This window comes from Rhinoderma darwinii, chromosome 13, assembly GCF_050947455.1.
Source record: "Rhinoderma darwinii isolate aRhiDar2 chromosome 13, aRhiDar2.hap1, whole genome shotgun sequence".
Classification (NCBI taxonomy): domain Eukaryota; kingdom Metazoa; phylum Chordata; class Amphibia; order Anura; family Rhinodermatidae; genus Rhinoderma; species Rhinoderma darwinii.
Genome location: NC_134699.1, coordinates 67,069,935 through 67,096,576, shown reverse-complemented (window position 1 = coordinate 67,096,576; position 26,642 = coordinate 67,069,935). Strand labels below are relative to the sequence as shown.

General features: G+C 39.1%; 1 protein-coding gene across 4 annotated transcripts in view; it reads left to right on the top strand.

Moving 5' to 3' along the window:
• Nucleotides 1-26,642, top strand: part of QTGAL (queuosine-tRNA galactosyltransferase) — a 232,251-nt gene that overhangs the window by 44,976 nt on the left and 160,633 nt on the right. For 3 of the 4 annotated variants that reach the window (XM_075845905.1, XM_075845907.1, XM_075845909.1), the window contains one exon: nt 19,060-19,125. The exons of the other annotated variant lie outside the window; for it this stretch is intronic. In XM_075845905.1, coding sequence (XP_075702020.1) covers nt 19,060-19,125 — 66 coding nt within the window. The remainder of the gene's footprint in view (nt 1-19,059; nt 19,126-26,642) is intronic. 4 annotated transcript variants of the gene reach the window in all.

The following is a 26,642-nucleotide window of genomic DNA, read 5'->3' as shown; positions in this document are numbered from 1 at the left end:
GGTGTCGGGATTCCAGTTTCCTTGCCCGGGTCTCCCCTACTTACCCATAATTCTCCTCCTATAAGTGAATCTGGGTATATATTGTATATGGGTCACCCCCAGCTGCAGAATTCAGTACAGGATCGTAAGACAAGAGAAGTTCCTGCTCACAGCCAAGTGTGAATTGTTACAAGAGGAAGAAGAGTTCAAGGAGAGACAACTTACAACATCCCCCGCTCAAATCTACCGAAAATGTGGAGCAACCGTGTAAATCCTGAGCGTTACTTCTCAGTTTTTCTTCTCCATTCAGGTCTAAAGCGTCATTCTGCTGGTCTGTCACCGGAGAAGCAGTGCACTGACCTGCTAGGTCACATGACTGACAACGGGGCGGAGCTAAACCCCGCTGACTGTTTCTAAGGGCGACCAGCAGAGTTTTTATCTTCACTTTGGATATGAACGGAGGAGAAATGGAAATATTTACAGTCACTATACTTTGTATGGAGATTTAGATTCGTCATGGTCACGTGTGGCGGATACACTGCAGATTTTCTGTCCGGATTTGCGGGCGGAAAATACGAGAAGTATTACAGTATTACACGCTGCCTAAAATTTTATATTGGGGATTTTCATTGCGGATTTCAAAGAGCGGGGTGAAATCCGCAGTAAAATCTGCATGTCTAACATGAATCGTAGCAGATTAGCGCCAGAATTGTGGACGTACACTTATGTTTATGAGCAGTCCGTTTATGGAAATCTTCAGCTAAAGAGATATTACCGTCTTAAAAGGGTTTTCGCAGATTAGAAATACATGGCTGCTTTTCATGCTGAAACAGCGCCCCACCTCTGCATAGGTTGTATCTGGTATTGCAGCTGAGCTCCATTAAAAAGAATGTGGCTGAGCTGCAATACCACACACAACCTGTGGACAGGTGTGGCGCTTTTTCTCGAAGAAAGTGGCCATGTTTTTGTAGTCCTGGACAACCCCTTTAAATATTTATGGTGTATCCACAGGTTTTTTCCTGATAAGAGAGGATCCCAGATCGGAAGAACGCTTCATAACCCCCGTTCACCTATTAACGACCGCCGCCGTCATCATAGAATTTAATGGAGGGGGTGGCGGCGCTTGCCATATCTCGTTCTCCCAATAGATGAGTGTCCCAGGATGCTTTACTTAGCGCTGCAGCCTCTTGACTCTGGGAATTTCTGAGGGTCTTGGTCTCTGGCACTTATCCATGGTATTTTCTGATGGAACACACACGGCGTAAACATTGCAGATTTTCTGCAACGGATTCATTGTGGAAAGTCCGCAGCGTATTAAACTAGTAGCCGTGTCGGCGAGATTTCAACAAATATCGTCCTTAGCGGGGGAAAAAAAACGCAGAAAAATACGCACATAAATTGACCACCGGTGCGGTTTCTTCAGCCGCAGCATGTAAATTAATGCTGCGGAATCGAAGCTCGTGTTGCGTGTTCTCCCCATTGAACGGGGTGCTTAAACCCGCAACAAAGTGGTGTGCATTGCGACATTTCCGACGGAATCACAGCGCCGCAAAAATCGCAGGTAAGAAAGAAAATAAAAGAATTTATACTCGGAGTTCCCTGTGTCTTCTCCAGGCCGGCCTCCTGGGATGACGTGTGACCGCTGCAGACCAATCACAGGCTGAAGCGGTCACATGACCTGCAACTTTATCCCGGGAGGCCGGCCTGCGGGCAGAGAAGAGGAAGGGGGTGGTATGAACCGTTCGCTTATTTTTATGTCCTGTACACACAGTTTTTTACTCAAAATTTCAGCACTTTTTTTGCCGCGTTTTTTTGCTGCGTTTTTTATGCCGTGGCCATTGAGCGCGGTGGGCGAAAACCACTTTCTCTTCCTCCCATTGATGTCAATGGGAGGTCAGAGACGGAAACGCCTGAAGGGCGGGCATTTGGAAGAGAGACTTACAAAAATGCGGATTTTCCCTCTGGCGCAACCTGCGTAGGATTTGATGGTTTCTACTCAGTCGGAGGACAGGTGAGTAAAAAAACAAGACTTTATTTTTGTACAAAATACAACAAAAAGTTTTGAGATCGAACAGATCTCTTCCTCAGGCGATGTACGAGGGCATGACTCTTCTTTTTCCCACATTTCAATGGGAGGTCGATTTCGGACGTTTTTAGACGCAATTGCCGCGTCAAAAACCGTGCCAAAAAACTCTGTGTGAACTAGGCATTACGCTGAGGAAAAACGTGCCACGATTTTTTGCATTTTATAGGGATCTTCAGGGCGGATACGCTGCGCAGCTTGACGCTGTGTGTGTTCGTACCCTTAATATGACGTTTTCGGTGACAATTTAGGGCAGCGGCCATCTTTGGAAACCACCTGCCTGCTTTACAGCTCTTCAAGTCTGGTTCTGTGTTACAGGTCAATCACTACTGGCCCTTTAAATAGTTTACAACGGCTGCTGGCCGGTTCCTGCAGACTCGTGCCCGGCGCTTCACAGGATGTTTAATCACGAGTAGTAAAAGCCATCACGACCTAAAGATGATGGAAGAGTCCGTGGAATAGACCGGATCATCCCTGGATCTCGGGGTGGCGATGCCTGTCGGAAATTGGAGAGGATAGAATGGAAGTGAATAACAGAACTGAAGACCAGGCCCCCTTTCGGTCTGAATAAAACATGTGGTTGGCATCTTTTCTTTAGCGGTGATTTCTCCAGCATCAGCCTCATTTATCATATTTATATTCTTCTGGATATTTTTGTGCAGTGGCGTGCGTGATGGAACTGGCTTGGAAATCGGGAGCTGTGGGTCATTTTTGCACATTTGTGTATTTATTGTTGTGTATGTGTATATATATATATGTATATCTCTTTGGCATGGGCATTTGATATCGCCTCATCGACGTTTTATTTCTCACTGTGCTATTAGCGATTTTCCCTGGAGAGACATTTTGGATGATTTCCATATATTGTGGCAAAGAGTATTTATTTATTCCTGACTGTGATTTTGATCTACTCTGTTTAGGGTCCGCACATGTGATTGTATATGGGATGCACTTTAACATTGTTATTTTCACCTCCGCTTTTTCATGGAGCATTTTGGGCCAAAATAGCCCTTAGGCCTCATGCACATTAACGTAAAAACACCCGTAATCACGGGCCCATAGACTTCTATTGGCCACGGGTACCTCCCCGTATGCTTATGGGAAGGTGCCCGTGCCGTTGAAAAATATAGAACATGTCCTATGTTAGGCCGTTAGGCACGGGCAGCCCATAGAAGTCTATGGGGCTTCCGTAATTACAGGTGAATATACATCAACCTGTAAAAAAAATAGAAGTTCCCACTTACCGAGAACTCCCTGCTTCTTCCTCCAGTCCGGCCTCCTGGGATGACGTTTCAGTCCAAGTGACGACTGCAGCCAATCACAGGCCAATCACAGGCTGCAGCCAATCACAGGCCAATCACAGGCTGCAGCGGTCACATGGACTGCCGCGTCATCCAGGGAGGTCGGGCTGGATGCCGAAAGAGAGACGCGTCACCAAGACAATGGCCGGTAAGTAAGAATTTATTTTTACTAGGGAAAGTGCTGTCCCTTCTCTCTATCCTGCACTGATAGAGAGAAGGGGCTGCCAATTAGTGCAGTGCAATTTTGCAGCGAAAACGTGCATGTAAATACGGGTGCAATACGGGTGACACCGGACCCGTATTTACGGGCACGGGTCCGTAAATACTGGTGCAATATGGGTCGAATACGTGTGGCCAAGGACCTGTATTTACGGGAGAAAAAAAATAAGTTTGTGTGCATGAGGCCTTACACATTGATTGGCGGGTCTTATTTACTGTACTAAGTTTGGTGTATTGCACAATAATTATCAAATGTTCTGTGTGTGTATGATCCACTGTTGTAATATATTGGGTCTATAGATGATTTTTTGAGTCAGTATTTACACATTTATGTCGTATAATGTGTGTGTATGTAGGCATGTTAGTTTTATATGTATGTACATGTGATTTGGTTGTGTCCGCCATTGACAGGCGCCATGTAGACAGCGGCGTCTTGAATATATCAGACTCGGGTGGGTGAATAATTTCCCGTTAGTTAGCATTGAAGTCAGAGGTCATTATGCTACATGTGTGTTCTGACCAATTGCAGCTCCTTCCTAATCAAGATTCTAACTATAAAAAATATATCCATCCCACCACACAACACCCCTTGAAAAAGCTGACGGCGAAACGCGTGTCGGGGTTCTGTGGTGGTTTGGTGATATTTGGGGCTCACAGTGGTTGGTATATTAACCTAGTGGTCCATGTTAGACATCTCTTCATTCTTTGAGACAGAACTTACAAACCGTAATGTACTGAGTGTATACACCTTTTTTCTCCATGTGCAATATGTATTGCTATTTCATGTGATATTCTGTGCCATATTGTGCTATTTTTTTGTATTGTACTGATGTGATAAGCTGCCCTGTATGTTGTCGTCCCGTCCCGTCCCCCCAACACCACCATGTTGTCATTTTTAGGTCGTGATGGCCTTTGCTTTTACTATTTGTGATTACATATAATAATCTTTTTGCATGGTACCTATGGTGTACTAACATGTTATTGTAGTATTTATATGGCATTTTACGCTGAACCATACGGGGTCCAGGTGTTGCAACCGTAACGCGGACCCTAAAATGCAGGTGTATAGATAACTAGTAGGTCTACATGTAAAACCAAAGATGACGCAATGCAATTTTATGTGGAGTAGGTCCCAGTAACCAAATTAGCTCTGCTACATCTGACAGACTGGGACATGCTAGGTAGACGTCTGCACCTCTTCCGATGTGTGTATGTATGTATCATACTAGTATATAATATATATATCTATATCCAGGAGGAAGAAGCTGGTTCTTCACCACTTCACCCGCATGATCCGGCTCTCGTTTTCTTGAACACACAACCATTGTGCTGTAATTACACTCGCTGCCATTACTCAATATTGCATCTAGTAACATCAAACAGTGGAGGAACAATGCTTTTCTTTGCTCCAGGTCAATGTCGTGCCCCTCCCCCTCCCATCCTCCTATATTATTTGGCTCCTGAAAGATCCGTAAACCACATTTCAGGTTGGCATCCGTGCGGTTGCCTGTTTATTGGATGTTAGAAGGTTTTAATAAAAATCTGGCTACTTGTTTAAACTTCTAAATGCAAACACAATGAAGCACATTGCGTTCACGTTTTCTTTGGCGCTGTTATAACAAAAAATGTTTTTATTTGTCGTTGTTGGCATCATCGCGGCTGCTTAAAAATTTTGCACTGTGACACGCAAACTTCTTTATACATGTACCCATATGTCTACTATAATACTGCTCCTATATACAAGAATATAACTACTATAATACTGCTCCAATATACAAGAATATAACTACTGTAATACTGCCCCCTATATATAAGAATATAACTACTATAATACTGCCCCTATATACAAGAATATAACTACTATAATACTGCCCCTATATACAAGAATATAACTACTGTAATACTGCCCCCTATATATAAGAATATAACTACTATAATACTGCACCTATATACAAGAATATAACTACTATAATACAGCCCCCTATATACAAGAATATAACTACTATAATACTACCCCTATATACAAGAATATAACTACTATAATACTGCTCCTATATATAAGAATATAACTACTATAATACTGCCCCTATATACAAGAATATAACTACTATACTACTGCCCACTATATACAAGAATATAACTACTATAATACTGCCACCTATATACAAGAATATAACTACTATAATACTGCCCCTATATACAAGAATATAACTACTATAATACTGCCCCCTATATACAAGAATATAACTACTATAATACTGCCCATATATACAAGAATATAACTACTATAATACTGCCCCCTATATACAAGAATATAACTACTATAATACTGCTCCTATATACAAGAATATAACTACTATAATACTGCCCCCTATATACAAGTATATAACTACTATACCACTGCCCCTATATACAAGAATATAACTACTATAATACTGCCCCCTATATACAAGAATATAACTACTATAATACTGCTCCTATATACAAGAATATAACTACTATAATACTGCTCCTATATACAAGAATATAACTACTATAATACTGCCCCTATATACAAGAATATAACTACTATAATACTGCTCCTATATACAAGAATATAACTACTATAATACTGCCCCTATATACAAGAATATAACTACTATAATACTGCCCCTATATACAAGAATATAACTACTATAATACTGCTCCTATATACAAGAATATAACTACTATAATACTGCTCCTATATACAAGAATATAACTACTATAATACTGCCCCTACATACAAGAATATAACTACTATAATACTGCTCCTATATACAAGAATATAACTACTATAATACTGCCACTATATACAAGAATATAACTACTATAATACTGCCCCAATATACAAGAATATATCTACTATAATACTGCCCCCATATACAAGAATATAACTACTATAATACTGCCCCCTATATACAAGAATATAACTACTATAATACTGCTCCTATATACAAGACTATATCTACTATAATACTGCCCCCTATATACAAGAATATAACTACTATAATACTGCTCCTATATACAAGAATATAACTACTATAATACTGCCTCCTATATACAAGAATATAACTACTATAATACTGCCCCTATATACAAGAATATAACGACTATAATACTGCCCCCTATATATAAGAGTATAACTACTATAATACTGCTCCTATATACAAGAATATAACTACTATAATACTGCCCCCTATATACAAGAATATAACTACTATAATACTGTCCCTATATACAAGAATATAACTACTACAATACTCCCCCCTATATACAAGAATATAACTACTATAATACTGCTCCTATATACAAGAATATAACTACTATAATACTGCCCCTATGTACAAGAATATAACTACTATAATACTGCCCCTATGTACAAGAATATAACTACTATAATACTGCCCCCTATATACAAGAATATAACTACTATAATACTGCCCCCTATATACAAGAATATAACTACTATAATACTGCCCCTATATACAAGAATATAACTACTATAATACTGCTCCTATATACAAGAATATAACTACTATAATACTTCCCCTATATACAAGAATAACTACTATAATACTGCCCCCTATATACAAGAATATAACTACTATAATACTGCCCCCTATATACAAGAATATAACTACTGTAATACTGCCCCCTATATACAAGAATATAACTACTATAATACTGCCTCCTATATACAAGAATATAACTACTATAATACTGCCCCTATATACAAGAATATAACTACTATAATACTGCCTCCTATATACAAGAATATAACTACTATAATACTGCCCATATATACAAGAATATAACTACTATAATACTGCTCCTATATACAAGAATATAACTACTATAATACTACCACCTATATACAAGAATATAACTACTATAATACTGCCTCCTATATACAAGAATATAACTACTATAATACTGCCCCCTATATACAAGAATATAACTATTATAATACTGCCCCAATATACAAGAATATAACTACTATAATATTGCCCCCTATATACAAGAATATAACTACTATAATACTGCCTCCTATATACAAGAATATAACTACTATAATACTGCTCCTATATACAAGAATATAACTACTATAATACTGCCCCTATATACAAGAATATAACTACTATAATACTGCCCCTATATACAAGAATATAACTACTATAATACTGCCCCTATATACAAGAATATAACTACTATAATACTGCCCCTATATACAAGAATATAACTACTATAATACTGCCCCTATATACAAGAATATAACTACTATAATACTGCTCCTATATACAAGAATATAACTACTATAATACTTCCCCTATATACAAGAATAACTACTATAATACTGCCCCCTATATACAAGAATATAACTACTATAATACTGCCCCCTATATACAAGAATATAACTACTGTAATACTGCCCCCTATATACAAGAATATAACTACTATAATACTGCCTCCTATATACAAGAATATAACTACTATAATACTGCCCCTATATACAAGAATATAACTACTATAATACTGCCTCCTATATACAAGAATATAACTACTATAATACTGCCCATATATACAAGAATATAACTACTATAATACTGCTCCTATATACAAGAATATAACTACTATAATACTACCACCTATATACAAGAATATAACTACTATAATACTGCCTCCTATATACAAGAATATAACTACTATAATACTGCCCCCTATATACAAGAATATAACTATTATAATACTGCCCCAATATACAAGAATATAACTACTATAATATTGCCCCCTATATACAAGAATATAACTACTATAATACTGCTCCTATATACAAGAATATAACTACTATAATACTGCTCCTATATACAAGAATATAACTACTATAATACTACCACCTATATACAAGAATATAACTACTATAATACTGCCTCCTATATACAAGAATATAACTACTATAATACTGCCCCCTATATACAAGAATATAACTATTATAATACTGCCCCAATATACAAGAATATAACTACTATAATATTGCCCCCTATATACAAGAATATAACTACTATAATACTGCCTCCTATATACAAGAATATAACTACTATAATACTGCTCCTATATACAAGAATATAACTACTATAATACTGCCCCTATATACAAGAATATAACTACTATAATACTGCCCCCTGTTTGTTGTGGCTATACGGCAGCTTCTATACTTTAATATAAGGCGAGTTCTCAGCAGTTGGAGTCATCCTGGTGCTGGATCACTCAGATAATAGTCGTCCTGGTTTGGTGAGACGTCTGGTGAGGACATATCTCAGCCTTGAGTTGTCTCCCACGTTCATTAGAAGCTGCTGTGACACAGACTATGTGATAGATGGATAGTAGCAGTTTGCACATTCACATCCCTCTTTATCTACAGCCTTGAATAACAGTAATTGGCCCCCGGCTTCCTGGATGTTCTCCTGTCTGTCCTCGGAACGGCTGCACAACCACCTTTTATACAGCGAGGTCACTGGGGAGCAGCCCCCGCTCCTCTATGGGCCTGTGTTTGCGTCATATTCCCCCGATCTTCTCTTGTGGGAGCTGCCATTGATCGGTAACAGCAGTCATTTTAACATAATATCCTGTGTACAGGAAAAATTTTACCCCAGGTATTTCTATGTGACCCTTCCACCTTTATTAGTTCAGTAAGAGCTTGTATACGGCAGTGTCCCATTAAAGGAGTAGAGGGCGCTGTCGTCACTGGTGGTCACTCTTGGTTGCCCAGTTGGAGCCTTTTCGTATCATGTTGCATTTGGTGCCTTGTCCCAGTTGAGTCACCCTAAAAGCCTTGGTGGTTGAGTAGTGGCCTTGTAGTCTTTAGTGTGGATGGTGGCTTTGTGGTCGCTAGTAGATTAGTATTGACTTTGGTCATCTTTGTGGTTTAGGAATAGCTTTTATTCAAGGTTTTGTAGTCTCTGTGGGTTAAATATTGACCTTCCCACCCCTGATAGTTCTATAAGGGAACTTGTAATCTGTAGTATTCCTATTTAGGTTGAAGTTGATGTTAGTTCATTGTTGGCATTGTATTGCCTGGTTACCTAGAGGGGGCTTTGTAATCCAGATTGTCCAGTGGGGGCCTTATCAGTAGTCTTCCGGCTGGGGTCTTGCTGATTTCTGGTGGTTCATTATGGACCCCGTAGACTCTAGTGTTCTGGTGGAGGTCTTGTTATCTATAGTCTTCCGGCTGGGGTCTTGCCGATTCTGGTGGTTCATTATGGACCTTGTAAACTCTAGTGGTCCGGTCGAGGTCTTGTTATCTGCAGTGATCCAGTCATCCAGTGTTGACCTTGTTACCTATCGTAGTTCGGTAGGGTCTTTTGTTTTCCATGGTGGTCCGGTAAAGGCGTTGGGGGTAGTTATGCAGGTTTCTTGTTGCTTTATTATTATGTGCAGTCAAATCTGTTTAAGCTAATAAACCATCTAAATATTATTTACATATATATATGTATCTCCAACATAAGGGCCCGGTAGGACAGTTGTATGTGTTGTATAGGGGTTGGATGATGAGATCCAACTTTTTAGATTTTTTTTTTTTTCCCCCAATTAAGTTGGATTACCAAGGAAATCCCCGAGCATGACTTACAGTATATGAATCATAGTCCCTTGGGGCTTATTGCTGAATCAAAAGCCAAAGCTTCCACCCAAGGACAGCTGCAGAAGACCTCACCAAGGCCGTGTGTAATCTTCTTCCAGTCTAAAAGCCCTTTAACTCTGGCCAATGATCGGGCAAACGCTCGTTCATCGGCTTATCGTATCGTTTATGCAGCAGAAAATATTATGCTTGTCGGGAGCACATCTTGGTGTGTAAACAGGGAGACGCGCTGCCGACATGATGAAAATGTATGAGGACGAGCGATCACGGTAACGATCGCTGATCCCCACACATAACTGATCACAGCCCCTTGTGAAAGAAGCAAACGAGCGCCGATTAATGAGCTGTCTCTGTGATCAGCGCTCGTTGTTACGGCCAGTATAAGAGGACCCTAAGTGACTGCTTCCTCCCAGGGGGTTTCAGACGTGTCTCCTGGAAATTGTTGGCACCGTATAAAAGGAAACTTGTATTTTTTCAGTCTCTTAGACCTCTACGGAGCTGGTCATTCCAGTAAGAACTAGTGACAATACTGATGAAGGTTGACCAGGTGGGTCTATCCTTCAGATTGATTGTGATGGGCGGCTAATGGGACAATTCTACAGTTGCGCCATGTGTAGTGGCAGCTATTTTGACCCTCTGGTTGATGAGTCGGGGCATCCCGTGGTTCATTTTGGCTATATATAGGGCACATTATTTGGGGCTGGCAAGGCAAGTGTTGAAGGGTGGACATTAATTTTTGTCCAGTATTTTCCTTACTTTTCTCAAGATCTCTGCTTGTTTTCAGTGAATCTAAAACACTTCTGTTTACATGCAGGAGCTGAAAACCTCTCCTGACCTAATCTATTCACAGCTGAGAGTTTGTTACAATTGGATCCAGTCTAGATGATCTTCTGTGCGCTTAGCAGTCTGCACTCTAGACTGATCCATGTTTCCTTCATTGATACATTGTATATAAGGGGTAGGGTCATCTGTTCAGGATCCTCCGCTATTGGCCAGAGTGGACAGTGGTACATTGATATGAATGGACTGTGTGTAATACCTATTTTCCCCTGTGGTGGCGCTGCAGGGAAATTGAACACTTACTGATTACAGGAGATTGCTGGGGGTCTCCGCAGGGGGACATTTTCTGATCTGCTTATTGTCAAGGGATCTTTCTAACAAATAGGGATTGTGCTACTTTCATACATTCTGTGTAGTTCTACTGAGATAATGGTCGGTTACCTTGGTTTTTTGGCAGCGTCTGGCGTCCAGGCGGTGATGGCCGTTGTTAAACATTTTGTTTCCCTGAGTATTTTATTTCCACGGAGAATCTGTTCTGTGACTCAGATATTTTCAGACATCTGCAGATTAGATCCAGAGAAGTAATCTTGGGGCTTGGCGGCTCATTACTTTTCCTGTCATGGTCGCTCCCGGGCCAGAGGTCTGACTCACCAGCTCTGTATCTCGGACAGTTTACTGGCTCCTCATTCCCCGGGAGGATCGGTCCGTCCAAGTCCTCCATCTTTTTGCGCTCATTCTTTAGGTGTGGTGGAGAATGTTCTGATTGCTTTTTGGTCAGGGATCGGGACGAGCCGCCCACGTGGTCGATGCCTCTCATTTCATAGTTACTTAGTTACATTCGTGCGCATTATCACCTTTTTAATACCTCAGCTGCTGAAGAACCACTTTGGGAGGAAAATCAGAAACCTATCATGTCACTAATCGATTACTGTCATGAGGTTCTGCAGCAGGTTGGGTGTGTATCATAAAAAACTTTGCTATCGCTACTGTAAAACCTCTTAATAGACGCAAGCTGCTGCAGAGCCTCATAATACACACTTCAGCTGCATCAGAACCTCCTAGAACAATCTTCAGATGCTGCAGAACCTCATAGTCCACACCTCAGATGTGGCCGAACATCATAATACACACCACATCTGCTGCAGAACCTCATAGCTCACACCTCAGATGCTTCAGAGCCTCTCAATAGTCTTCAGCTGATGCAGAACCACATAGTTCACACTTCAAATGCTGCAGAACCTCGTTGTTTACACCTCAAACGTGGCAAAACATCCTAATAAACACCACAGCTGCTGCAGAACCTCATAATACACACCACGTGCTGCAGGACATCATCGTACACAACTCAGCTGCTGCAGAACCTCATAATACAACCTTCTACCATTGCAGACTCTCATAGTTTATACCTCCGCTGCTGAAAAAGCCCCAATACACACTTTATGCTACAGAACATCATCGTACACAACTTAGCTGCTGCAGAACCTCATAATACACTTTCGCTGCTGCAGAACCTCATAGTTCACACCTCCGCTGCTGCAGAAGCCAATAATACACACATTGAGCTGCAGAACATCATAGTACGCTCGTCAGCTGCTGCAGAACATCGTAATCTACACCACCACTGCGGCATAACCTCATAATCTAATATTACAGCTGCTGTAGAACATTGTAATACACATCTCGACTGCTGCAGAACCTCAAAATACATATGTCTGAACCTACAAGCTATTCGGGTAATTCAGTGATCCCGCCCCTTCCTCTGTATGGCTATAAAATACGGCAGATTTAACATTCTGGATTCCAGGAAAGTCGTGTGACAAAACCTTTGGGAGCTGTAATGGCGGCCAAGTTAGTTTTCACCCAGCTTTCCCAGAAACCCATATAAAGAAACGACTGATAGGATTTTAGCACTTGACATGTTTTAGTATTGTCTTGTTTTAGGGAAAGCTGGGTGATGGCATTACAGCTCCCACAGGGATCATCACTCCGCTTTACCAGGGGCCTGAATGGCTGATCTGCTCAGTTACAGAAGTTTTCACCAAGCTTTCTAACAAAGAGAGAGGTCAGAATGTAAATTGCGCTGATGAAATTGAATCCGCACGGTTTAAGGCAGCGCTGACAAATCACTTAACCTTTGCACTTGTGGTTTGTGATGTCATCGGGGGCTTCACCCCCCCCCCCCCCAGCATTTGACTTCTCTGAACATGAACATGAAACGCGTGCACGTTTTTGCTGAGGATGCTTTGGTGAAAGTGAAAAGGTTGTGTTAGTTTACAAGTCACCTGTGACACCCATGATGAGCGATGATTTTATACTTTTTTGCTGTAATGTGGGATCGCTTTACTGCACCAATAAGCTTCTGTCCGTATCCTATGGTGATCCACACGACCCACTCGCACTACACCCTATCCTCAGCAAAGCCCTAGTCAAATCTCCCATTTCCACCTTTCTATTCTACTTTGTTTTTACTATTCTTCACCATTTTCAATATCTCCGTATGCCGCCAGTGAATGGAAATATTTTTGTTCACCTTTAGCGGCTAAAAAGCTTCATAGTGTTAGGCACTGCTCACAGCTGAGGGTTTGCTGGAATTGTATCCTGGGCAGATAAACAGGCTGGACTCCGGACTGGTACATTTTACCTGCACTGATACACTGTAACAAACTATCATGTGTTCAGCTCACAAAGGATTGTCTAGACTTTGGATACAATTTTGGCAAGCCCTTAGTTGTGAAAAACACTAGGTCTATACAGGTTTTCAGCCTGGTATTTAAATGAGAGGTCCCATTCACTGAAAGTAAGCAGAGATGTTGATTGGAACTCAAGGCATATTCGAACATTATACAGTGAAAGGTTATAGGGGTTGTCCAGGCACGGGGCAGTTTTTCATACTGATGACCTATCCACAGAATAGGTCATCCAGTATATGATCGGCGAGGGTCGGAGATCGTACGCTTTCGCTGTCTGGTGCCTCGGTACAGTTCCGTATTACATAGCTATTCTCATCTATGGGCATAGGGCTGTGCAGTAGGGCCCCATAGACTTGTATGGGTGCTAGATTACGAAATTAATTTGCAATGTGGTTGCGATGCTTTGATGGGCTCTGCGGGGTCCTGGAGAATCCAGTAGACTCTGCTGTACCCCGCAGAGGGGAGTTCTTCTTTAAATTAATTCCTAAAAACGCACAGAGCATTAACATGTCATAATGATACAAATAGAGCATTGTCCCTTTAAGAGAGGCAGCGCGTGATGGGCAGGAGGGTAGTGGTGGTGACTGCCTATCCCCACTCATACTTTACCAGCCTGCAATAAACTTGCACAAGGTCACATAGAAGTCAGGGCAGAACGTGGCAATTCTCCATCTCAAGTCAACAACTTCCTCAAATCACTTCTGCATTTTTTTTCCTTATCTAAGGGATTCACCTCTGGGCTCAGGGGGGGGGGACACCTGCCTCACCCCCTAATCCTGGCCTTAATATACGGCTCATACTAAATCATGTGACGTATAAAAAAAAACAACTCAAAAGTCAGGTCCAGTTATTATAATGTTACAGCGATGAAGCCTTGTAATCATTACCATCAAGTAGTCAGGTGATCGGTAATAATAGAACATGCAATCATTTATAATATGACAGGGATAATGCACATTAACTTACCATAGGTAATATATTATAAAATGGGTAATGTGTAATAGACAATGATATAATGTATAACAATAACAAGTTGTATATAATAATACATATACAATGTTTAATAGTGTAACAAGTAGTAATTATACAGTATAATAACAGATAATGTACAATAGCATAACAGGTAACGTAGAATAATATAAAATCAGTAATATAACCTAAGTAATGTAAAATAATAGAACATCAGTAATATAATATACCATAGGTAATGTATCATTTAACATTAGTACTATATTGATATAAGATAGTTAATATATAATATCCATAATTTAATATACCATAGTTAATGTATATTAGGGTAAGATCTCTAGTATAATAATATAAGATAGGTAATCTATAATATAACATCAGTAATATAATAATATAGCATCAGGAATATAATAGAACATCAGTAATATAATAAATTAGCATAGGTAATCTATAATAGAACATCAGCAATATAATAGAACATTAGTAATATATAATAGAACATAATCAATATAATAGAACATCAGTAATATAACGGTAGAACATAGGTAATATATAATAATAGATCATCCGTAATCGATAATAGAACATAGGTAATATACAGTATAATAATAGAACATAGGTAATATATAATAGAACATCGGTAATATATAATAATAGAACATCGGTAATATATAATAATAGAACATAGGTAATATATAATAATAGAACATAGGTAATATATAATAATAGAACATAGGTAATATATAATAATAGAACATAGGTAATATACAGTATAATAATAGAACATCGATAATATATAATAATAGAACATAGGTAATATATAATAGAACATAGGTAATATATAATAGAACATAGGTAATATATAATAATAGAACATAGGTAATATATAATAATAGAACATAGGTAATATATAATAATAGAACATAGGTAATATGTAATAATAGAACATAGGTAATATATAATAATAGAACATCAGTAATATATAATATAACATAGGTAATATATAATATAACATAGGTAATGTATAATAGAACATCAGTAATATATAATAATAGAACATAGGTAATATACAGTATAATAATAGAACATCGGTAATATATAATAATAGAACATAGGTAATATATAATAATAGAACATAGGTAATATATAATAATAGAACATCGGTAATATATAATAATAGAACATAGGTAATATATAATAATAGAACATCGGTAATATATAATAATAGAACATCAGTAATGTATAATAATAGAACATAGGTAATGTATAATAATAGAACATAGGTAATATATAATAATAGAACATAGGTAATATACAGTATAATAATAGAACATCGGTAATATATAATAGAACATAGGTAATATATAATAATAGAACATAGGTAATATATAATAATAGAACATAGGTAATATATAATAATAGAACATAGGTAATATATAATAATAGAACATAGGTAATATGTAATAATAGAACATAGGTAATATATAATAGAACATCAGAAATATATAATATAACATAGGTAATGTATAATAGAACATCAGTAATATATAATAATAGAACATAGGTAATATACAGTATAATAATAGAACATCGGTAATATATAATAATAGAACATAGGTAATATATAATAATAGAACATAGGTAATATATAATAATAGAACATAGGTAATATATAATAATAGAACATAGGTAATATATAATAATAGAACATAGGTAATATGTAATAATAGAACATAGGTAATATGTAATAATAGAACATAGGTAATATATAATATAACATAGGTAATATATAATATAACATAGGTAATATATAATATAACATAGGTAATGTATAATAGAACATAGGTAATATATAATAATAGAACATCAGTAATGTATAATAATAGAACATAGGTAATGTATAATAATAGAACATAGGTAATATATAATAATAGAACATAGGTAATATACAGTATAATAATAGAACATCGGTAATATATAATAATAGAACATAGGTAATATATAATAATAGAACATAGGTTATATATAATAATAGAACATAGGTAATATATAATAATAGAACATAGGTAATATGTAATAATAGAACATAGGTAATATATAATAATAGAACATCAGTAATATATAATAGAACATAGGTAATATATAATAGAACATAGGTAATGTAATGTATAATAATAGAACATAGGTAATATATAATAATAGAACATCAGTAATATATAATAGAACATAGGTAATATATAATAGAACATAGGTAATGTATAATAGAACATAGGTAATATATAATAATAGAACATCAGTAATGTATAATAATAGAACATAGGTAATGTATAATAATAGAACATAGGTAATATATAATAATAGAACATAGGTAATATATAATAGAACATAGGTAATATGTAATAATAGAACATAGGTAATATATAATAATAGAACATAGGTAATATATAATAATAGAACATAGGTAATATATAATAATAGAACATAGGTAATATACAGTATAATAATAGAACATAGGTAATATATAATAATAGAACATAGGTAATATATAATAATAGAACATAGGTAATGTATAATAATAGAACATGGGTAATATATAATAATAGAACATAGGTAATATATAATAATAGAACATAGGTAATATATAATAATAGAACATAGGTAATATGTAATAATAGATCATAGGTAATATGTAATAATAGATCATAGGTAATATATAATAATAGATCATAGGTAATGTATAATAAGAGAACATAGGTAATGTATAATAATAGAACTTGGGTCATATATAATAATAGAACTTAGGTCATATATAATAATAGAACATAGGTAATTTATAATAATAGAACATAGGTAATATATAATAATAGAACATCAGTAATATAATAAAATAACATAGGTAATATATAATATAACATAGGTAATATATAATAATAGAACATCGGTAATATGTAATAATAGAACATAGGTAATATATAATAGAACGTAGGTAATATATAATAATAGAACATCAGTAATATAATAATAGAACATCAGTAATATAATAATAGAACATCAGTAATATAATAGAACATAGGTAATATATAATAATAGAACATAGGTAATATATAATAATAGAACATCGGTAATATATAATAATAGAACATCGGTAATATATAATAATAGAACATAGGTAATGTATAATAATAGAACATAGGTAATATATAATAAAAGAACATGGGTAATATATAATAATAGAACATAGGTAATATATAATAGAACATAGGTAATATGTAATAATAGAACATAGGTAATATACAGTATAATAATAGAACATCGGTAATGTATAATAATAGAACATAGGTAATATATAATAATAGAACATAGGTAATGTAATGTATAATAAGAGAACATAGGTAATATATAATAATAGAACATAGGTAATGTAATGTATAATAATAGAACATAGGTAATATATAATAATAGAACATAGGTAATATGTAATAAAAGAACATAGGTAATATATAATAATAGAACATCAGTAATATATAATATAACATAGGTAATATATAATAATAGAACATCAGTAATATATAATATAACATAGGTAATATATAATATAACATAGGTAATGTATAATAGAACATCAGTAATATAATAATAGAACATCAGTAATGTATAATAATAGAACATAGGTAATGTATAATAATAGAACATAGGTAATATATAATAATAGAACATAGGTAATATATAATAATAGAACATCAGTAATGTATAATAATATAACATAGGTAATGTATAATAGAACATCAGTAATATAATAATAGAACATCAGTAATGTATAATAATAGAACATAGGTAATGTATAATAATAGAACATAGGTAATATATAATAATAGAACATAGGTAATATGTAATAATAGAACATAGGTAATATATAATAATAGAACATAGGTAATATATAATAATAGAACATAGGTAATATATAATAATAGAACATCAGTAATGTATAATAATAGAACATAGGTAATGTATAATAATAGAACATAGGTAATATATAATAATAGAACATAGGTAATATATAATAATAGAACATCAGTAATATATAATAATAGAACATCGGTAATATATAATAATAGAACATCAGTAATATATAATAATAGAACATAGGTAATATATAATAAAAGAACATAGGTAATATATAATAATAGAACATAGGTAATATATAATAATAGAACATCAGTAATGTATAATAATAGAACATAGGTAATGTATAATAAGTCCTCAGAATCTCATTACATACAAGTAACCACTTCTCTCTCTGAACCCCCATACTTACAAACGATGACATTGCATTTTGCTCCCATATCACTGATGACATCACACCGTTGTCCCATTTTCCTACAGGATGACATCATGATGCCACAAAGAGTCCGGCTACAGTATGAGGCGGCAAGACACTTACCCGAAAATGTGAGTATTCTGAAACGGAATCACTCTGCTCCCTGTCTTTGCGCTTTGTGATGGTGCAGGTGACGCAGCAGAATGACCTGCATGTTCTGTGCTGACACCATGTCCTATTCTGTCAATGCCAGGCCTGTTATATTAGATCCATTACATGTTCTATTCTGTCAATGCCAGGCCCGTTATATTAGATACATTGCACGTTCTATTCTATCAATGCCACGCCTGTTATATTAGATACATTACACGTTCTATTCTATCAATGCCAGGCCTGTTATATTAGATACATTACACGTTCTATTCTGTCAATGCCAGGCCCGTTCTATTACAAACAATACACATTATATTCTATCGATGCCAGACCTGTTATATTAGATATTACATATTATAAGGTTTGCAATGGACTGTAGATATTCACTAGTGGACCGGGATCTGCAGTCCGTCTAATGTCTTTGGGGGCAGGCTCTGAATGTCAGCATTCCTCTCTGCCAGAATCGGCAAGGTGAAGTGCAGAACGGGCCTCCCTATTGGCTGGCACCGTGCGCTTAAATACCTCACCGCATTCCTGACCGAGATAATCAGTACGGGTTGGACGGAGTTATTTTTGTGTCAAGCGAAATCGCCCACATTCATCACTCATGTTTGTAACCAGTATTTCCATTGCCATTAATGGTCAGGGAGAGGAGGGCGGCACATTGTGTCACTTTAAATGTCCCATATCCATTGTCACGATTCTGCCCCTGTTTACTGCTGTCTAAACACTGGTCTGGGTGCTGCGTCATGGCATTGTCCATATCACCATCTACATCAATGTACACGCATACGGGGCACTATTCCCAGGCAGGGTGTAGATATTGATGCAGATGGTGAATTGAATCAACACAACATGTTTCCTCCTGATTAGGAAACCTTGTCATTAAATCTCTCAGTAGTGCAGCCTCAGGCTTTGGGCCTGTAACTTCAATCGATCAGATCTCAGCCTGGGAGGAAGATATTAAAGAACGGGTTTCACATTTTTAATGTTCACTGAAGGCCCTTTTTTTCTTTCACTTGGTCTCCTACTTCGGTAAAGGGTTAACTTTCGCCATTGTGCAATCCGCAATCTAACGCGTTTCTGTCGCCGTCCGTCGTACGTTCCTAATTTATATGCATCCTTATGTGTATGAGGAAGCCATAGAAATGCAATTGCTTGTAGAGCTATCCCAGGAGGCCTATTTATTGTCAAACCCTCCTATAGCTCTGTTCATCCTGAGCTTCCTGGTTCATGAATAGAATGCCAAATTTACAGTTAAGACTGACATGCACTCAGACAGTGCAGAAAGAACAAAGGAAAGAGGTGGTGGCCGGGCAGCGGGTCATTCAGAAATCAATTAAAATCTATACTGAGCCTCCTCCTGCTGAACGAGCAATGTGGTTGGGTTGGTTTTCGGAGATAAAAACACTACAAGGCGCCCGCATTTCTGCACATTGCTGCCATTGTTCACTGAGCGGACACAAATCTTTGTTGCTTTTTGTATGACAGCTTGTCATTGCTGGATTGGATTTGCATCATTGCCCCCCCCCCCCCCCATGAAATATTGGACACAAAGGGCACAGGCGACAATGACGGGCTAGTTTGCCCATGGATGGTACCATGCCCTCTTGAAACGATTGACCAACACTGGTCTTGTGACTCATAATTGATTCAATAAAAATAACCTCAAACCATGCACGACCATCGCGTTATGGTGTCCGGTCACTACTGGACTAGCAGGGAGCTACCGCCGCCACAATTTCATGCCCTGAAGCACTATGTGAATTTCTCTTCCTTCTGGGCTGGACTTATAGCTCTGTTCATTCTGAGTGATCATTGTTAATGAATAGAATGCCCAAACTACAGTGAAGACTGACACGTATACAGGCTGAGCAGTAGGATAAAGGGAGTGCATGGATATAACTCTTCATTGCATAGCTGTAAAGACTTAGATGCCGTTTAGGGTCTGTGGAAAGCTGTTCCCCGTCCATTGCGCGCTGCTCCTTTCCCCGTCCATTGCGCGCTCCTCCTCCTCCCCGTCGATGGCGCGCTCCTCCTCCTCCCCGTCGATGGCGCGCTCCTCCTCCTCCCCGTCGATGGCGCGCTCCTCCTCCTCCCCGTCGATGGCGCGCTCTCTTCTTTCTTGTCCTCTTTATTACCCGCTCTCAATCTCTCATGCTTTATTCCCTTACTGCATATATCTTTGTGACTCTCTCTTCTGCCCTCTCTCTCCCCCTGTACTGCGGTGTCCCTCATCCTCCGGCGTTCCCTGTGTACGGACGTCTTGTCACGGGAGGCTAATTCCGAGCCCTGAGCACTCCACAATACTATTTGGATACAGCACAAAAGTTAATTTGCTGCTCGGCCACAATTGTGTCCTCTAATTACACCGTAGGAATCTTGGCAAGTGGGAAATCTGTGCGTGGGAATTGGCCTCTAATTGGAATCGCTGCATTTTTAACTCTTCATGGGAGACCCCATAATTGAATTGGTATTTAGGCATTTGTGACGCTGCCGGCGGATAATCTGTCACTATTTAATAGAAACAGACACTGCGCTCTATGGAAACACACTTTATTGTATTTCATCATACTCTATATGGGATCATATACAGGAAACGCCCCTTTTTCCTTTCAAAGAGGTTGTGCAGCATCAACAGCAATGTATAATACACCACAGCTGCTGCAGAACCACTGTGCTTCACATATTTAGTGCGATTACTCGCAGGAATTATGAATCGTTCCCATAGGTAGCGCTGGTTGTAACCTTCTATATATGCCATTCATATAGAATAGACATTATTAATCGATCATGCAAAGATATCAGCTTTTAGTCCTACAGGTCCTATCCATCCAGAGCAGACAGCCAATCCATTGTGCAGGCAGCTGGGTCTTGCCCTGAGCCTCTCCTGTTCCTATAGAACAGACATTACTAATCGATCCTTCACGAAGTGCTAATACATGAAGCCTGGTCTCTTGCTGTCGTAGTCTATAGGAATGTCAATTGAAGACCAAATCTTAATAGACGCCATAAACGGGAGTGCTACACGTGTGCCGCTTTTTCTACCCGATCTCGGGGGAACCCCTTTAAATATCTTGCTAAGGTTTTTGCAGCCTCTCGCATTCGCCCAGCGAACATTGCCCGTACGCCAGAGAAAACATATTGTCCTTGTGCACAGACGGCGCATTAGCAGACATAACACAATCCTTTGCCGCCTGACAAGACACACCTGAGCAAACAGCCGGAAGGACGGTTACACGCATTATTATTGTTTTTTCTCATTCTTTACACCAGCAAACAAGCTCACCGGTCTGGCGGTCACGTGACTACGGTACGTTGTGTGAAATAATACAATGATGCGGCCTAGCGGTGATGCGCTCGCTCTGAGGTAACGCTGTGTACACTCCAGACCTGTCACTTGGGTTTTACTCTGCGGTCATGTGGCTTAGGGAGAGTGTTGTGCGAACATTACGTAATAGCGCCGATATGATCCTCCGTTATTCTTGGGCTTATATGGACCGGAAGTGACAGGTCGAGCCTATGTCAGACTAGCGACGGCATCAGATCTGTGTTGAACCTGAATCCCTTCTTCTTTGGAGGTGTTTTTTTTTATATTTTACGGAATCGCTTTAAATAAATCCATAATATGGAATAATCTGGGTCTGCGGTATTTTTAGATTTCCCGTTATTAAGAGAGTAATGTCCCTTTAAGAACCGTTTAAAGATCAGGAAGCAGTGAAAGCTCCGCCCCTCTTTTTTTTTTCTTATGGTGGCACTCTACAGTGTGTGTGTCACGTGACTTCTGTTGAGATTGTTTACAGATGGGGGGCACACAGGTATCAAGCGATTTTCCAACCCGGGCTTTAGCTGACCGTTTGGTATGTGAAACGGTAAAATACTCTAATGTAAAGAGGGCAGTTGCCCTTTAAGTGTTAAATAGCGCTTTAACCTTTTGTTGTCTCAGTGCTGTTGTTGAATTTGTTGTGAATGATGAGACTCCTCCTGAAATCCGTCCTTGTAGTAGTGCTCCGGGTTATATAATGCGCTGCCATTCCAGCCAAAATATGTGTAATATTTGTGTAATAACAGCTGTAAAGCACGCAGCGCTGTGTAAACAACTGTGTGTGTGCTATGTGATCCGTCAGGCGGCCCAGGCAGGGGGTTACATCCGCTAATACTCAGCAACCTTGTGTTTAAAAAAAATGGTGTAAGCATGTTGGGAAATATGAAGGTTGAGATGTGCATGAATACCAAGGGGAGGGTCAATATTGTATGGTCTTAACCGTTTATGCCTGTTTGGGGAAGGGGGTATTCTACCTACCATATAGGAGTGAAATAATGCCCCTTTTATGAACATAAAAAAGGTGAAAACCGCTTTATAAAATCTTATTTCTAGGCTGAAATCTGAGTCATTGAAGTTATAGGCCCAAAACCTGAGGCTGCCCTACTGAAAGAAACTGATGACATCATATCCCCTTCTGATTTCTGCCAGACTCAGTGTTGTCATATGGATCTTGTGTGGATCCAATTCAGATATATGTGGATCTTGCATAGATCTACGTTAAATACATCACATGAGAGAAATCAGAGGATGTGTCATCAGAATCTCCCAGTAGTGCAGCCTCAGGCTTCAGGCCTATAACTCCAATCGATCAGATCTCGGCCTGGAAAATAGATATAAAAAAAGCGGTTTCACATTTTTAATGCGCATTCATTTTATTTGCTGCTCATAATTTTTGTATCCCTCTGGGCGATTAAAACTTATATTGAAGGTCTATCTCGGGCCTGTTTGGATGAAGATGACTTGTTTTCATGGGATTTCCCTTTCAAGGAATCGTCCCTTCACCCGGAGACTTAAGAATAGCGTTCGGCATGTTTTTCTTGATTCAGATCCAGGTTTTGGCTCATCATTGGGTGGACAGGAAAGTCGTTGCGGCTACGCCTTTTGCTACATCCCTCGATCTCCCTCCACGAGATCAGTCGCTGCCCTTCTTCTGTTTACATTCTACTAAGACGAAAAATATGTCCCGGTGTCTTCTCTTCCTCTCCCTGTGGATGGAGCTGCGTTCCGGCTGCTTCCAGGGGAAGTCATTCTCTCCCGGGATCAAAGCGTGTCCAGCCGACTTGGCATTGGCATATAACGCTGGCTCGCTGTGAGGAATTTCCAGTAATGAGGTTCGCTCCGTTTACCTTGTATGTGGTGCTCAGTACTACTTCCCGTGCATATATATATATTTTTTTTATTGACCACGCACAGTACTACCTACCTTGGGCTACAGACCTTTACTATTCTCTTTTAGGATGTGTTACTAGTGCACAGTACAACTCTTGTATGTGATTTCCAGTACTGCTTGCAGTTGTGCTGTGCTGACTCTTAGTCCATTTTATGTTGCGCGACAGACCCAGCCGTAATGTCAAAGTTGAAATACATTTCTTAGTGATCCAGTTTTATCTTTTTAGGTTGGGGGGTCAGTCTTGCTGGAGAATAAATCTCTCACATCGCAGTTCTCTTGCAGACTGCAGCAGGTTTCCCTTCATTTTACTATTGACCTTCTCCTGTGTGTTTTTGGTATGGCATCTGTCTTGGTACTGCGGTGTGCTGTATTCTTTCCACTTACCGACCAGCAATATTCAGTGGATTGAACATTTTTGTGTGTCCATCCCCTGACTGGGACTTTTCCCGTAACCTTGTCACTGTAGAGTTCTGGAACGTTCTTTTGCCTTTTTGTTGACCCTTTAAAAGCCGGTGATCTTCAGCCTGGAATGCGCGTCACGGTAGAAAAGTTCTTCCCCCCAATACCACATGATCGCAACCCATCCTGTTTTTGGAGCTAAATATACCGCCCCTGCAGAGAGTAACACCGCTTGAGTATCTGTCATGTGAATTGCGCCACGTCTTGATCTCGGTCTCGCCACGGTCACCTGGAGGTAACGTCTACATGCGACTGTTTCTTGACAGTTGCGTAACTGGAAATATGACGGCCGACCAGCTACAGAAAGTTGTGTACAGGAAATGTTTATTCAGTTCGGGGGTGAATACTATGAATCTTTCCTGTTTGATAAATGTCGATCACTTTGTAGAGCTGGGGGACTCACCTATTTTTAGTGAACGCCCATTTACCTGGGTCTACCGTCTGGGGAGGGTCCGAGTTGAGCACTAACAGTAATGCTATATTCATACGGGTCGGTTTTGTCATAGGCAATTCCGACCGGTGGATCTGTGGCAGAAATCCGAGGCTTATCTGCCCTCTGTAGATGGTGCCACACAATGCCACTTAGAAAGTGCCACATCCACATCATTCCCCCTGCAGATAGAGCCACTAATAGTGCCCTTTGTAGATGCTTGGCACAGTGCCCCCTGTTGATGGTGCCATTCAATCCCGTTTTTTAGATAGTGACGGTGCCTCTTATAGATAGTGCCACACGGTCCCCCTGTAGATGGTGCCCCCCCAAAAAAGACATGTACTTACCTAGCCCCGTTCCCACTACGAACAGAGTTGCTCTCTCGGCCTACTCAGCCGCAATAGTCCTGCAGCCTATGAGACGAGATGGGACCCTTGCGTAGACCGGCTTGATGCAGTGACGTCATCGCGCCAGCCTGCGCAGGGATCCTGTCCCAGCGTCCTACAGGCCTAACATTGCCTGTAGCCTAGTGAATGGTGGAGCAGGGAGCTGATGGCTCCCTGCTCTTCCATGGTATTCAATTGTATCTGTGTCCTGAAGAGCACTGGGCCAAAAATCCGGGCTTCTGCCCAGGATGCCCGGTGCTAGCAACGCCACTGGTCCCGGACAGCTGGCGTCCGCGGTTGAGGACTCCTGTTGTAGAGAGTCTTATTCTATTGATTGAACAAGTGGGGAGGGAAGCTCCGGTGTGAACGCTTTTTGGAGGCCCTGTACACACCCCGCTTCTTAGCACCGCTGTGTCACTGGGGGTATTCTTGGCATCCGGCATTTTTTGGGTTCCCGGACTGAACGTGAGCGTGGAGGATAATCCCGGGAAATACCCCCCCCCCACACTTTCCCCAAACATGAATGTGTAATTTATGCGCCCGTCAAGGCGAATCTCGCTATTACGACAACGGCGCAGCTGTCGCTTTACAGCGAGCTCTTAGCCGGAGAAAATCGTTAAGAAAAGTGACCATTTGCTGGGTTCACAGGCCACTCCACTTAATTTATTAATCACCTTCTCTTCTCGCAGAAGTCGTTGTCTCCTCGGTGAAGGAGTTCGTGCTTGGCACCGCGTCTCATCCTGGCAGAGGTCCACGCCAGCAGCTTAGCGGGGTCTGTTCAACACGATCGGCTCCGAACCCCCTCCCCCTGTCCGATGAATCAAAAAGTGGGCTCCGTCACTGGTAATCAGAGCGGAATCCTCCCTAATGAAATAATTATAATGCCGGACGAATCCTCCTCGTCTTTAATTAAAGCCACTTAACATTCAGGAGCGTTTGTCGCCAGGCTGAGCCGCCATTTGTTATGGTGACATCACAATGCCTGTTCATTGTCATTCAGGACG